This window comes from Myotis brandtii, unplaced genomic scaffold (genome assembly GCF_000412655.1).
Source record: "Myotis brandtii unplaced genomic scaffold, ASM41265v1 scaffold312, whole genome shotgun sequence".
Classification (NCBI taxonomy): domain Eukaryota; kingdom Metazoa; phylum Chordata; class Mammalia; order Chiroptera; family Vespertilionidae; genus Myotis; species Myotis brandtii.
Window position 1 is genome coordinate 3,918,535 of NW_005361955.1, and position 12,445 is coordinate 3,930,979.

At 50.0% G+C, this 12,445-nt stretch overlaps 1 protein-coding gene across 3 annotated transcripts in view; it reads right to left on the reverse strand.

The window, feature by feature from the left end:
* Positions 1-7,971, reverse strand: part of SLC6A1 (solute carrier family 6 (neurotransmitter transporter), member 1) — a 20,972-nt gene extending 13,001 nt beyond the window's left edge. The window contains exons 1-7 of one of the 3 annotated variants that reach the window (XM_014542749.1): positions 7,912-7,971; positions 6,096-6,438; positions 5,565-5,696; positions 4,893-4,993; positions 4,008-4,117; positions 2,265-2,377; positions 2,134-2,153 (exon numbers count right to left, since the gene is read on the reverse strand). In XM_014542749.1, the coding sequence (XP_014398235.1) occupies positions 2,134-2,153; positions 2,265-2,377; positions 4,008-4,117; positions 4,893-4,993; positions 5,565-5,696; positions 6,096-6,333 (714 nt within the window). In that variant the 5' untranslated portion in view covers positions 6,334-6,438; positions 7,912-7,971. Of the gene's footprint in view, positions 1-2,133; positions 2,154-2,244; positions 2,378-4,007; positions 4,118-4,892; positions 4,994-5,564; positions 5,697-6,095; positions 6,439-7,911 lie in introns of all 3 variants that reach the window. The other 2 variants (XM_005870060.2, XM_014542748.1) reach the window with 2 other exon arrangements.
* Between the last annotated feature and the right edge of the window lie 4,474 nt (positions 7,972-12,445).

Sequence of the window (12,445 nt, forward strand, 5' to 3'; positions counted from 1 at the left end):
GGGAGTCAGAACTGCCTGTGTCACCTACAAGCTATGTGACAGTGGGTGAGTTTCTGACGAGATCGGGCGCATTCAGGGTGGTATGGCCGTAGACAGTGGGTGAGTTTCTTATCCTCCCTAAGCCTATCTGTTTTCTTGTCTGGAAAATGGGTACAATCAACCTTGCTAGTCAGAAAGTTTGGTTGCATGAGGACATACAACATGCTTAATATTTGCTGCTAGGTCTTGCAGTTCAATGTGTCTTCCATGTGCAGCATGGAGCTAGGTACACAGTCAGTGCTCAGTGAATGTTTACTGATGGAGTGGTTGGCTCACTCAAGAGATGCAGTGAGGGAGGCCCTACCTCTGTCCCCAAGAAGTAGCCAGTCTTCTAATGTAGCAGGAACTCTAGATACCACCCAAAAATGATAATAATTGATGTCATGTATTGAATGCCTACTGTGTGCTAGGTATATGCTACACACTGTGTGTAGATTATCCCCCTCAAGTCTTTGTAACAACCCTGTGAGGTGCCATTATTGTGATCACTTCACAGATGAGGAGACTAAGGCTCAGAGAAGTGAACTGACTTGCCCAAGAGCACACAGCTAGGCACCGGGGGTCTAGGCCGCTACGTTCTTCTGCTTCTAAAAGCTGGGCCTGAAGACAACTGTGGCCTCCTCCTCTCGTGCAGCCTAGGGACAGAGCAGAGCTGCTTTGACACCAGCCTTGAATTTGAGTCCAAAAGTCCCACCAGACTAAATGGGGCAGTTTTTTCATCAGCTGTGCCCATTCCCAAGTGTAGAATTCATTGAGGTTCTGTTTTGCTCATTCAGCTTCTTAGGCAGCCTGAACCTCCCCGTCTCCAGCCTTAGTTCAAATCCTTTCTCTCCCTCACTTACTTTAATGACCTCAGACAACACACTTGCTGAGTCCTTCAGGCCAAGACCAGTGAGACCTGGTCATCTTCTGTCCCCGGACTCATGGGGTGGGACTTAAAGCGGGTAAGAAGTAGGTTTGAGGCCAGTCTTCCTCCCCCCAGTTTGATTGGCAAGCTCCCCACCCATGTCCCCAGGTTGCGCAACCCAACTTGGCCTGGCTCTGCCCTTGCCAATAATAAAAACAAAAACAATAACTCCCCTTGCCAGCTGCAGAGCCCTTACAAAATCATGCGCTCATTTGATCTTCATAACAAACCAACAGATAAGCATAGTACTAGCCCCATTTTTAGAGGAAGAAACTAAGTTTCAGAGGTGAAGTGACTTGCCCAAGGGCATAGGGCCAAGTCAATGGCCAAGTTGGGATCTGAACTCAGGTCTATTTGAATACAAGGCCTGAGTATTCAACTATCAATCAATCCATCTCTGTTGCTTTTCAAAGCTGGGATGTGGCGTAGTCACGCCGGGACCATTGTTTAATGGTCCATGAGTAACATTTAAAGTAGGTTTGAGGCCAGTCTTCCTCCCCCCAGTTTGATTGGCAAGCTCCCCACCCATGTCCCCAGGTTGCGCAACCCAACTTGGCCTGGCTCTGCCCTTGCCAATAATAAAAACAAAAATAATAACTCCCCTTGCCAGCTGCAGAGCGCCTTACAAAATCATGGGCTCATTTGATCTGCATAACAAACCAACAGATAAGCATAGTATTAGCCCCATTTTTAGAGGAAGAAACTAAGTTTCAGAGGTGAAGTGACTTGCCCAAGGGCATAGGGCCAAGTCAATGGCCAAGCTGGGATCTGAACTCAGGTCTATTTGAATACAAGGCCTGAGTATTCAACTATCAATCAATCCATCTCTGTTGCTTTTCAAAGCTGGGATGTGGCGTAGTCACGCCGGGACCATTGTTTAATGGTCCATGAGTAACATTTACCCTCTGTTTTGCAGTAGCTCTGCCAGGCCCAGGCTAATCTCAAAAGACTTAATGTGAGCCTGGCACCGTGATAAGTGCCTGATTTGCATTATTTCCTTTAATCTTTACACCTCCCCAAAGGTAGGTAATGTTATTCCCATTTTATAGGAAAGAAAACTGAGGCACAGAGTGATGAAGAGACCTGCTTAAATTAAAGATGGAAAGGGTTCCTGGGAGGCACAGACTGCTTGCCCAGGTGGGAGATCCCCGCATCCCTCTCTAGTTCCCACTGTGCACGTCTCTTACCTTTCCAGTCCAGCCAACACCCTTCCAGATACAGAAATACACAAGGATCCAGGCGATGGCCAGGGTGATGGCCCGCATCCCTCTCTAGTTCCCACTGTGCACATCTCTTACCTTTCCAGTCCAGCCAACACCCTTCCAGATACAGAAATACACAAGGATCCAGGCGATGGCCAGGGTGATGGCCAGAGGCCAGCGGATCTGACCCGGCTTATCCAGCCCGTCCGTCATCTGATGCATGTTACGCCTGATGGAACAGGAGGGAGGTGACAGTCACGGGGGCTGGATTGACCCGGGAGCTGGGCCAGTGTGTGGACACAGGTAATACCTTGCACTGTGACTGCTGACATCTGCGTTCACTGAGATCTAAGAGCTGGCTGGGGACCGTGGGGCCCATTATACTAATCGGTAGAAAGGGCTGACCTGCCAGTGCCTTAATTCAGCCTCCACTGTTGCTCACCTAGATGGCTGCAGGTCTCCTCCCAGGATACCCACCTTCACTTTCTCTCTGTCCCCACTCCAGTCCCCAGAGATCCTTCTAATAGCAAGTCTGGTCATGTCACTTCTCCGCTTAAAGTTCTGCAATGAATAGCTCCTTATTTCACCATAGGGGCTCCCTTAGCTCCTTATGTTCTCAGAATGAAGCCCAACTCTCCAGGTGGCTCTTGCAAGCCGTGATGAGCTGGCCCTGGTCTTGGCTCTCACCATAGGCCCTCAAGCTCTCCTACGACTGGACTACTTGTCACCCCCTCACTCCAGCTTGCTTGCTCTCACCTGCCTCCAAGCCTTCACGCAGACTCTTCCCACACCTGTCTCCCCGACACTGCTTTTCATCCTTAGATGCCATTCCTCACCGAGGCTGGTCCAGGCGCCTCCTTGGGGCCCCACAGCCTTCCATGTCCCTCCTTTTAGTGCTGGTCACTTGGTGTTGCCACTGCCTGTTTACCTATCCACATCCCTAACCAGACTGGCACACAGTAGGTGCTCAAGAAATGTTTATTGGATAAAAGGTTGAATGAAAAGCTTGGACATGTGGGAGATAACTGCATGTGGGAGATGCCTGAAAGCAGAACAGCCACAGTAGAATCTGGTATTTGTTCGTAAGGAGACAGCCTAGCCAAGGACGTTTCAGCACAAAGAGAGTGACTTCACATGTTCTGACGCCTCCTGAGAACGGCGCCTCTTGGCAGCGTATCCAAGGTGCAGTGCAAACTTCCAGGTAGACCCTAGCAAGCTGCCCAGCACAGATGCTGCCTTCATGCCAAAGAGATTTGGGTCTCAGGACCTCGTTTTGGAAAATTAATGCTCCTAATCTGCACCTTCTATGATGAAACAATCAACATGGCCTTCACTATGGACAGTGCATGTGTGTGTGTGTGTGTGTGTGTGTGTGTGTGTGTGTGTGTGTCTTTATTCTAAGTGACTCAGGACTGGTTTTCAGAATGAATCGGGACTTTATTGGCCTCTGCTAGGCCTAGGATGGTTATTCCTCTCCACTGGCCATTGTCTACCCTTCTCCACCCTGCTCTTGCCCTGGAGGCTGAAAGCTATGGCTCTATCACCAGTTTCCTTGTCTTCTGGGTTTAATCAATAGCAGGAGCTTGGAGGGTGGGAGGAGAGTGATGTTGGGGATGTATTCTCCCTGCTGCCTGTGGCTTTTTCTGCAGCTGGGTTTCTCTACCAAAGGTCTAGTGTATGTCCAGTGGCTCTTCCAAGGTTCAGCTTTCTGGGAGAGAGAGGGGTTTCACCCTTTCTTGGGGCTCCCTTAGCCCTGCCCACATCTCCAAACAGTCCCTCACCTAACCCTTCCATCAGCCTTCTGAGGTGCCTCTGTACCTGCTGGCCCTGCCACCCACCAGGAATAACCCTGCACTCACTCCCAGAACTCCATCACAGCGCTGGTCAGGTTGGTGGTGTTCGCAATGCTGTAGTTGGAGAAGCAGCGGTCTGTGTTCCAGTGGTTGTCACAATGTTTCCATGGTAGTGTCTGCAAAGACACAGCGACACAGACAAAACCTGTTGAGCCATAGGCATTGGCAACAGTGACCCTAGCACTCCCTGTCCATCCTTACGGTCCCCTGAGCCTCCTCACGGCCATTTCCCCCCCTCCCCTTCCCAACAGCTCCCAAATGCAAGTCATACCGTGAGCCCCATTTGAGAGATCAGAGAGGGGCAGCAACTTGCTCAGGATCACACAGCACCTAAGTGTCATTGCTGATATCTGAACCTCAAGCTTTTCACTCAGAAAATGAGCTTTCCAAACGGCACCTTAAGGTTTTGTGTGTCCATCCCGGACCACTTCCAAGCTAATGACTCTGAGCCTGTGCACACTGACACTGACAGTGACTACTCACCACGCTTGCACTTTCCCAGGCACAGACCTAATCGCTGCACACACATTTATGCTGCAATTCTCACAACTCTAGGAGGGCACTGAGGCTCAGAGAGGTTAAGTCTCATCCCCATAGTTGCACAGCTGGTATAGAATAGGATCAGGGTTTGAACCTGGGTTCATATAAAGTGGGCTAACAATACCCATCTTAGAGGGGTGTCATGAGAGTTAGATGTTACCCCACAAAGCACCTGGCCCAGAACAGGGGCTCAGGTCATGGGGCTATAACTGTGGGGAGACAAGGGCTGCTGAAGACCACCTCGCCCCCTGCTGCTGGAGGAACGGCTGTCAGCAGAATTGTGGTCCTAGTGGATGGAGGGTGGACTCTGGGTCTGGCTCTTTCTTGAGCAGCGGGTGGAGGGCCACTCACCGTGGTGAAGGAATTGTACAGGTAGTAGATAGCCCAGGAGATGATGACGATGTAGTAGATGTTCAGCCAGAAGGACAGCACAGCAGCGGCAAGGCCCACTCCTGGAAGGGAACACACCCTCATGATACTCATTGAATAACCACAATTTTTCCCATGCATGTCACAGCTATCATTTCCAACAACGTCTACAATCTCACTCGACCTTGGGGAGAGGCAGGAACGTGGCTAAAGTCACATGCATCTGGCGAGGGAGGGAGCCAGGCCTGGTGTCTGGGGCCCCCACACAGACTGGCTGAAGGTGGGGCTGGGGCTGGGCCTGCAGGAAAGCACGCTTCTCCATGTGTTCACCCGAGTATCTATCAGCACTGAGCAAGGGAGCCAAGAAAGTCACACCCAGCACATGCCAGGGAAATTCAGGGAAATGAGCTCACAGAACAGGGCAGGCAGATGTGAATATGGGGCCTCCAGATTGAGTCCTCCTTTCTACCGCCCTAGGTTTTGGCCAGCGTGGTCACCTGTCACCTGGCCCCTTAATGGCTCCACTCTGCTCAGACGTGGCTGAGCAGCTCCCTCTGTCCAGAGGGATCAAGCATATTGGGAAGGCCCTGGCTTTGCCACCCTCCTGTGGGCAAGGTCATCGCCCCGACCCACGGCCCCACTCTGCAGACTTACCTTTGAACATGGGGGCCAGCTTCCACACCCCCAGGCCCCCGATGGATGTGTACTGGCCTAGGGAGCATTCCAGCAGGAAGAGTGGGACCCCCGCAAAGATGAGCGTCAGGAAGTAGGGGATCAGGAAGGCCCCTGTGGGGTCGAGAAGAGAGATGCTCAGGCCTCCGGCGTTGGAGAAGCCCTGGGCACAGAGAGTGTCACACGGGCGTTCTGGGGTCTCAGCCGGGAATTCCGTACACTCTGCCTCAAAAGCAGCACCCACAGCCAACGCCCAAGGACGATCCTGCTCAAAACACATGACCCGCACTTGGCAAATGAAGAGGTGAACTCTCAGATCATTGACAGAGGGTATCACCCTTTCAGAATCTTTTGGTAAAAGGACAAGGAACAGGAAGTGGGGCCTGACCCTTCTTCTGGAGTCTTTCGGGGACCCATTCCACTAAGGTTGCCCCAGGAAAGGTCTAAGTGGAACACTTTCTGGGGGGGTGGGGGGTCCAGGCCCAGCGGGAAGGTGGCCAGGCCAGCACCTACCGCCGCCGTTTTTTCCGCAGAGATAGGGGAATCTCCAGACGTTGCCCAGGCCAATGGCATAGCCCACGCAGGACATGAGGAAGTCGAAACGGCCCTTCCATGTGTCCCGGTCCGGAAGGTCCGCCGCCTTCTTCTGCACTTTGACCACCAGGGTTTTGGGCTTGTCACTGCCCGTGGGAATCTCGCTGACCTCCGTGGAGATCTGTCCGTCAGCCACCTTGCTGCCATCCGTCGCCATGTCTCGGAGTTTGGATGCAGGGGTCCTGGCAGTTGGACGTGCGATGTCGGCCCCGGTCCACGTGGACAGCAGTTTTGCGGTTCAAGGTCACCCTAGAACAGAAGGCTGGTGGTGACAAGCAATGAAGGAGGGCAAGGTTATGGAGTTGCCCCAAAATAACAAAAAAGCAAGTAACTCACAAAGGAACCAGGGCTCTAAGAAAGCTCTCCTACAAACCCTGTTCCTCCCACCAGGCTCTGCTCCCCGAGGAAGGGGGGTTCCATTTGTTTCCAAAGACAACATGTGCGGGTGTGGTCTATTGTCTCCTGGACTAGCTTCAACTCTGGTCATCTGTGTCATGTGCCCTCTGTTGTGTGTCATGCTCAGAGAAGAAAACCAGGGCGACCAAGCTGCCAAAGAGAAACACTAAATGCTCCTCATCTTTGCCTCCCTGGAAGCAATCAGATTTCCACTTCCTTATGCTGTGATAGCCACAGCAGGGTAAGCAATGGCAGATCCGAATGTGGAGCCGAACAGGGAGGTATCCCGGCCGCAGGTGGTAGGTGAAGGCGGTATAAGAGCACAAACACGGACCATGATCATAGCCCTCTTTACCACTTTCAAGCTGTGTGACTTTGGGTAAACTTCTAAACCTCTCTGGGCCCCATTCTCCCTCTCTTTTAAACCGAGGATGATAATAGTACGTCCCTCATCGGGCTGTTGTTCTTCACTTATTTATGGAGACACACTGTGCCTGGAAAACAATGAGAACTTGTTGCTATTTCATCAGCAGTTCCCAAGCCTGGCTGTGTTCCCAAGTCATTTGGAAAGCTCTATAAAGACACATTCCCAGCTCCCACCAAAGATGAGCTCCAAGTCTATACTTCTAACAAATTCCTTAAAGGAGTTTCTTTTTAAAAAAATATATATATTTTTTGCCGAAACCGGTTTGGCTCAGTGGATAGAGCTTCGGCCTGCGGACTGAAAGGTCCCAGGTTCGATTCTGGTCAAGGGCATGTACCTTGGTTGCGGACACATCCCCAGTAGGAGATGTGCAGGAGGCATATATTTTTATTGATTTCATAGAGGAAGGGAGAGGGAGAGACGGAAACACCAATGATGAGAGAGAATCATTGATTGGCTGCCTTCTGCAAGCCCCCCACTAGGGATCAAGCTGGAAACCCAGGCATGTGCCGTGACTGGTCATGTGACCTCCTGGTTTGTAGGTCGATGCTCAACCAGTGAGCCATGCTGGCTGAGCAGGAGATTCTTATGCCGGGAGCCTAGCCCCAGCCCTCAGGTGAGGAAGGACCACTGGCTAGATCCGCTCTGAACCCCTCTTACCTCTAGTTCCAGAGAAAGTGAGTCAAGGACAGTGTGTGACACTGGACTCAGTCCCATCCTGGGTTTAAATCTCCACTCTACCTCTTATCAGCGGAGTGGCCCTCAGTTGCTCTAGGCTCAGTTTCCCCATCTATAAAATGGGGGTAATGCTATCTGCCTCGTAGAATTGTGGCAAACATGAGCTTTCATGGCCTGTAAGAGTGCTTGTCACCTGACAGGTTTGAAAAGGGCTATGATTTGGGTTGTTGATTTTACCTGATTTTCTGTGGCAGGTCAGCTCCAGAGCGGCTCCCTCTGCAACTCCTGGGAGAGAGCCTGCAAAGCAGGAGAGAGGAGGGGCCGTTACTGACAGCCGCCGGCACTGATGAGCAGCCCTGGGCAGACAACGGCAGGGGTGCAAGAAGCCTGCTTGCGGCTGTACTCTGTATGAGCCTCTTGGAGCCACCGAGCTGGGGTGACCTCAGTGAGTCCATGCAGCATGGCTGGCCCATGAGGCCCTGGGAACATGCAGGAGTAGGGCCTGCTGCCCGTGGGCCAGCTGTGAGAGTGGGCATGAGGGCACTGAGGAAGGTGTTCCATAATTTTATCAGAAAGAAGAGAAAAACCACGGAGGGGCTGCAGCTACTCAGGGTTCTACTGGGAGCCAATGAATGCAGCTGGTATATTTCTCCACGCTCCATCCACCCTTGCAGTTGGATGTTGTGGCGAGCCCCATGTTATTGAAAACCATGTGTAACATGAGAGAGAGCCCGTTGTTTTGTGGAACAGAAAACCAGGTTTCAAAACAATTTATTGAGTATGTATGTATGTATGTATGTTCCTATTTTTACCTCCCCTCCAAATCTGTTCGTTAAAAAAACAACCACAAAAAAAACAACACTAAAAGATTTACCCTAATATGTTCCCAGTGATTGGTTTATAAGTGGTTTTTGCTTTCTTTTTTTGCAGGCTTCTGGATTTCTAGAATTATTTTTTACATTCTACAAAAATTTACAAATAGCCCTGGCCAGCATGGCTCAGTGATTGGAGCATCAACCTGTGTACCAAAGGGTCATGGGTTTGATTGTTGGTCAAGGGCACATACCTGAGTTTCAGGTTCGATCCCCAGCCCTAGTTGGGAGGTGTGCAAGAGCAACCAGTCCATGTTTCTCTCATATCGATATTTCTCTCTCTGCTCCCCCACCCTCCCTCCATTCCACTCTCTCTGAAAAAGCAATGGAAAAAATACCCCCGGGTGAGGACTAACTAAATAAATATTTACAAATAAAATAAATTTCTATGAAATTTTTTGAAATTAATAAAAGCACACAGAATAAACTTATGGAACCCTAAGCGCAGAGAGGAACCCATGAAGCACTGGTCCGGGGACTCTCAGATGTAGGAGCCAAAGCAATGTGTGGCACGTGCCCCAATGGCTTCCTCCCCCGCTCTGCCCTGCTGGGTTCCCAGGTTTGCTGTGCACTCGCCTTCCGGCCCCTGGCATGCAGTCCCCATTACCAAACACCACTGTTTCTTCCTAGAGTTCGCGGAGAACCAGACCACCTTCGGACAATCCAAGCTTGACTGCCAACCCTGTTTCTTGTTCTCAAGGATGACCCACCATTTGTCTCGATGCCCATCTAGGTCCTGGCCTGGGCATGGCACCGTCAGAAGGAACCCTAGACTCAGGTAGGGTGACCGCCTGGCGTCAGGAATGGCAGGAGGCAGGCGAGTCTGTGTTCTACCATAGTCTTGAGACATTCAGGGGAGAGAGCAGCCTCAGGAAAGTGTGGTCTGCCATCAACTCTGAAAACAGGGATATCCTTAACTGCCCCCAGGATCTACCCTTGTGCGCTCCAGCCGCCATGTTTAAAATGATCCCTTCACCTTGGACCAGGGCTGATTACCTGACCCTGGCTAGTCAATCAAAGCTCCTTCCCTGGGACTTTGGCATGGGACAGAAAAAGGCCAGTTTCTCCAGCGGCTTGTTAGCACTGAGGCAGCCAGCCCTCTTCTGACCACCTTGTACTCAGAGTAGCAGAGACAGTGGTCTGAGGAGGAAAGAAAGCAGAGATGAAAAGCGGGAGAGGGAATCTTGAAGGCATTCTACTTTGTGGTTCCAGGCTTTCTTAAGACTGGCTACGGTCCTGCTCTTGGAAATTACAAAGCAATCCCACAGTCATAAAATAGACTCCCTATTTTTTTATTACATTGGGCTCAGGGGATTTCTGCTACAATCCCAAATCTCTGTGCACTACCTCTTACTACTTGACCAAGTTCTCAGGAATGCCTATGGCCTGTGGGAACCACTTCTGGACTGAACTTTGGATTTACTTGTTGTTATCATGGAGACTCAAACCAAACCCCAGTATTTACTGGATCACCTGACACCATTCAGGGAGAGAGAGAGAGAGAGAGAGAGGCCAGGTGAGCTCTGACTCACACCCTGCAAGCAGGCAAAACAGCAGGACATGTTATGGGGACGGGAGGGGTGAAGGGAGGAGGGTTCAGTTCATCAGGAAGTTTATGCCATCGTCTTCTCCACGAGTAGAGCACCTCCTTGTGCCAAGCCTGGAGGGATCAGAGATGGTGGCTGCTCTGAAGAACTCACCAGGAGGAAGTCATACGTGCAATCTCCAGAATATGGAAAAGTGTATTCAAATTTAGCCAAATGCCTATGATGTCCTATGAGGAGCCACATTCGCATACGTGGAGTTTTCCTTTTAGAACACGTGCAATATATGAAGAAGATCAAAGACATGAAGCCACAAATGAATATAACTGATGCCTCTTTGAGGATTCAGATTGAGAAGACCCTTTGACTTGCACGACAGCAAGACTACCCCATTGCTATCAGACCTCAGCTCTAACACTACACTTATTAGCGATGGGTGAGTTACTTTCCCAGTTCAGTTCTCATCTGTAAAGTGGGGGGATAATAGCAACACTTCTCTCATAGGTTCATGATGAAGACTAAATGAGAGCATGCATATAAAGCGTGTGAAAGAATGCCTGGCTCAGAGTGAGGTATTATGAATCCCCACCATTATCATCATCGTCATTGTTACCATCTATGAATGGATTGTGATCTTAATCTGGTATTCACAACTTCCTGGAAGCTACGATAGTGATGATGATGATGATGATGATGATGATGATGATGATAGCTAACATATACAGAGGCTTCATTATTTAGGCCCTTCAGCATTTTCAAAAGGCAGCCAGAAACCATCCTTTTAGTTGCCATGGGGAATACTAGCTAATAAAAATGTCAAGTCCTTTGCTTTGGCTCTTTTGATACCAACTCAAAGTGGTCTAGCTCAGTGATGGCGAACCTATGACACGCGTGCTTTCAGCATTTTCAAAAGGCAGCCAGAAACCATGCTTTTTTAGTTGCCATGGGGAATACTAGCTAATAAAAATGTCAAGTCCTTTGCTTTGGTTCTTTTGATACCAATTCAAAACGGTCTAGCTGATCACTTTGGGCCAGTCAGAAGCTGGGAGTGGTACATTTGTGTGTTTGGTTAAAATAATGAAAAAGAATTATTTTTTAATAAATAAAGTCTGGTAAGGGGGGAGGGGGGAAACACGCAAACATCTAGTTAGATGGGAGGACAAGGCTAAAGGGACCCCTGTCGGTGAAAAAGCCTGAGACCCAGTGCTCACATAAAGCCGTTCCAGGAGCTGCTTTGCCCACGCACTCCAGGGGAATGGTGGGGATTTTAATGCCTGACACCAGCTGGTTAGCCTGTCGCTGCCTTCGTGAAAAACAGCACGCAGAAAACACAGGCATGTGCAAATTCACAGCAAGGGAACCTGGCTGGCTGTCCTTCTAGAAAATTAATGATCTCTGAAGCAGAACTAACCTTTTACCACTGTTACCTCCCCTTTCCTGAAACAGACTCCTGTGCTTCGTGGGTGTCTGAGGATGGCTCTGTGGGTCTGCTGCGTTGAGACCAGAGGCCTCCCTGCTCCTGAGTGCCAGTCTGCGGCCCGTCTTTACCTGCTGGCCGAGTGGGTGGACGGAATGCCTCTCATCAGCTCATGATGTCGGGGGCATTCTTTCAAGGCCACCTTCCAGAGTCTTCCCGTTCTCCCTCATCAGGTGAACAAGAACCTAGTTCCATGATCCTCCAGCTCCTTAATTTGCCCTCATTAACTGAATTCCACCAAAGCAATGTTCAAAAGGGCACTGTTCATGTGAGACCACAAGCAACAAGTCCTCTGTATTCTACTCGTTCACTCCTTGATTTATCCAAATATTTACTGAGCCTCTGAAGCAGAACTAACCTTTTACCACTGTTATCTCCCCTTTCCTGAAACAGACTCCTGTGCTTCGCAGGTGTCTGAGGATGGCTGCATTGAGACCAGGGGCCTCCCTGCTCCTGAGTGCCAATCTGCGGCCCGTCTTTACCTGCTGACCGAGTGGGTGGACGGATTGCCTCTCATCAGCTCATGATGTAGGGCAGTGATGGTGAACCTTTTGAGCTCGGCGTGTCAGCATTTTGAAAAACCCTAACTTAACTCTGGTGCCGTGTCACATATAGAAATTTTTTGATATTTGCAACCATAGTAAAACAAAGACTTATATTTTTGATATTTATTTTATATATTTAAATGCCATTTAACAAAGAAAAATCAACCAAAAAAATGAGTTCGCGTGTCACCTCTGACACGCGTGTCATAGGTTCGCCATTACTGATGTAGGGGGCATTATTTCAAGGCCACCTTCCAGAGTCTTCCCGTTCTCCCTCATCAGGTGAACAAGAACCTAGTTCCATGATCCTCCAGCTCCTTAATTTGCCCTCAT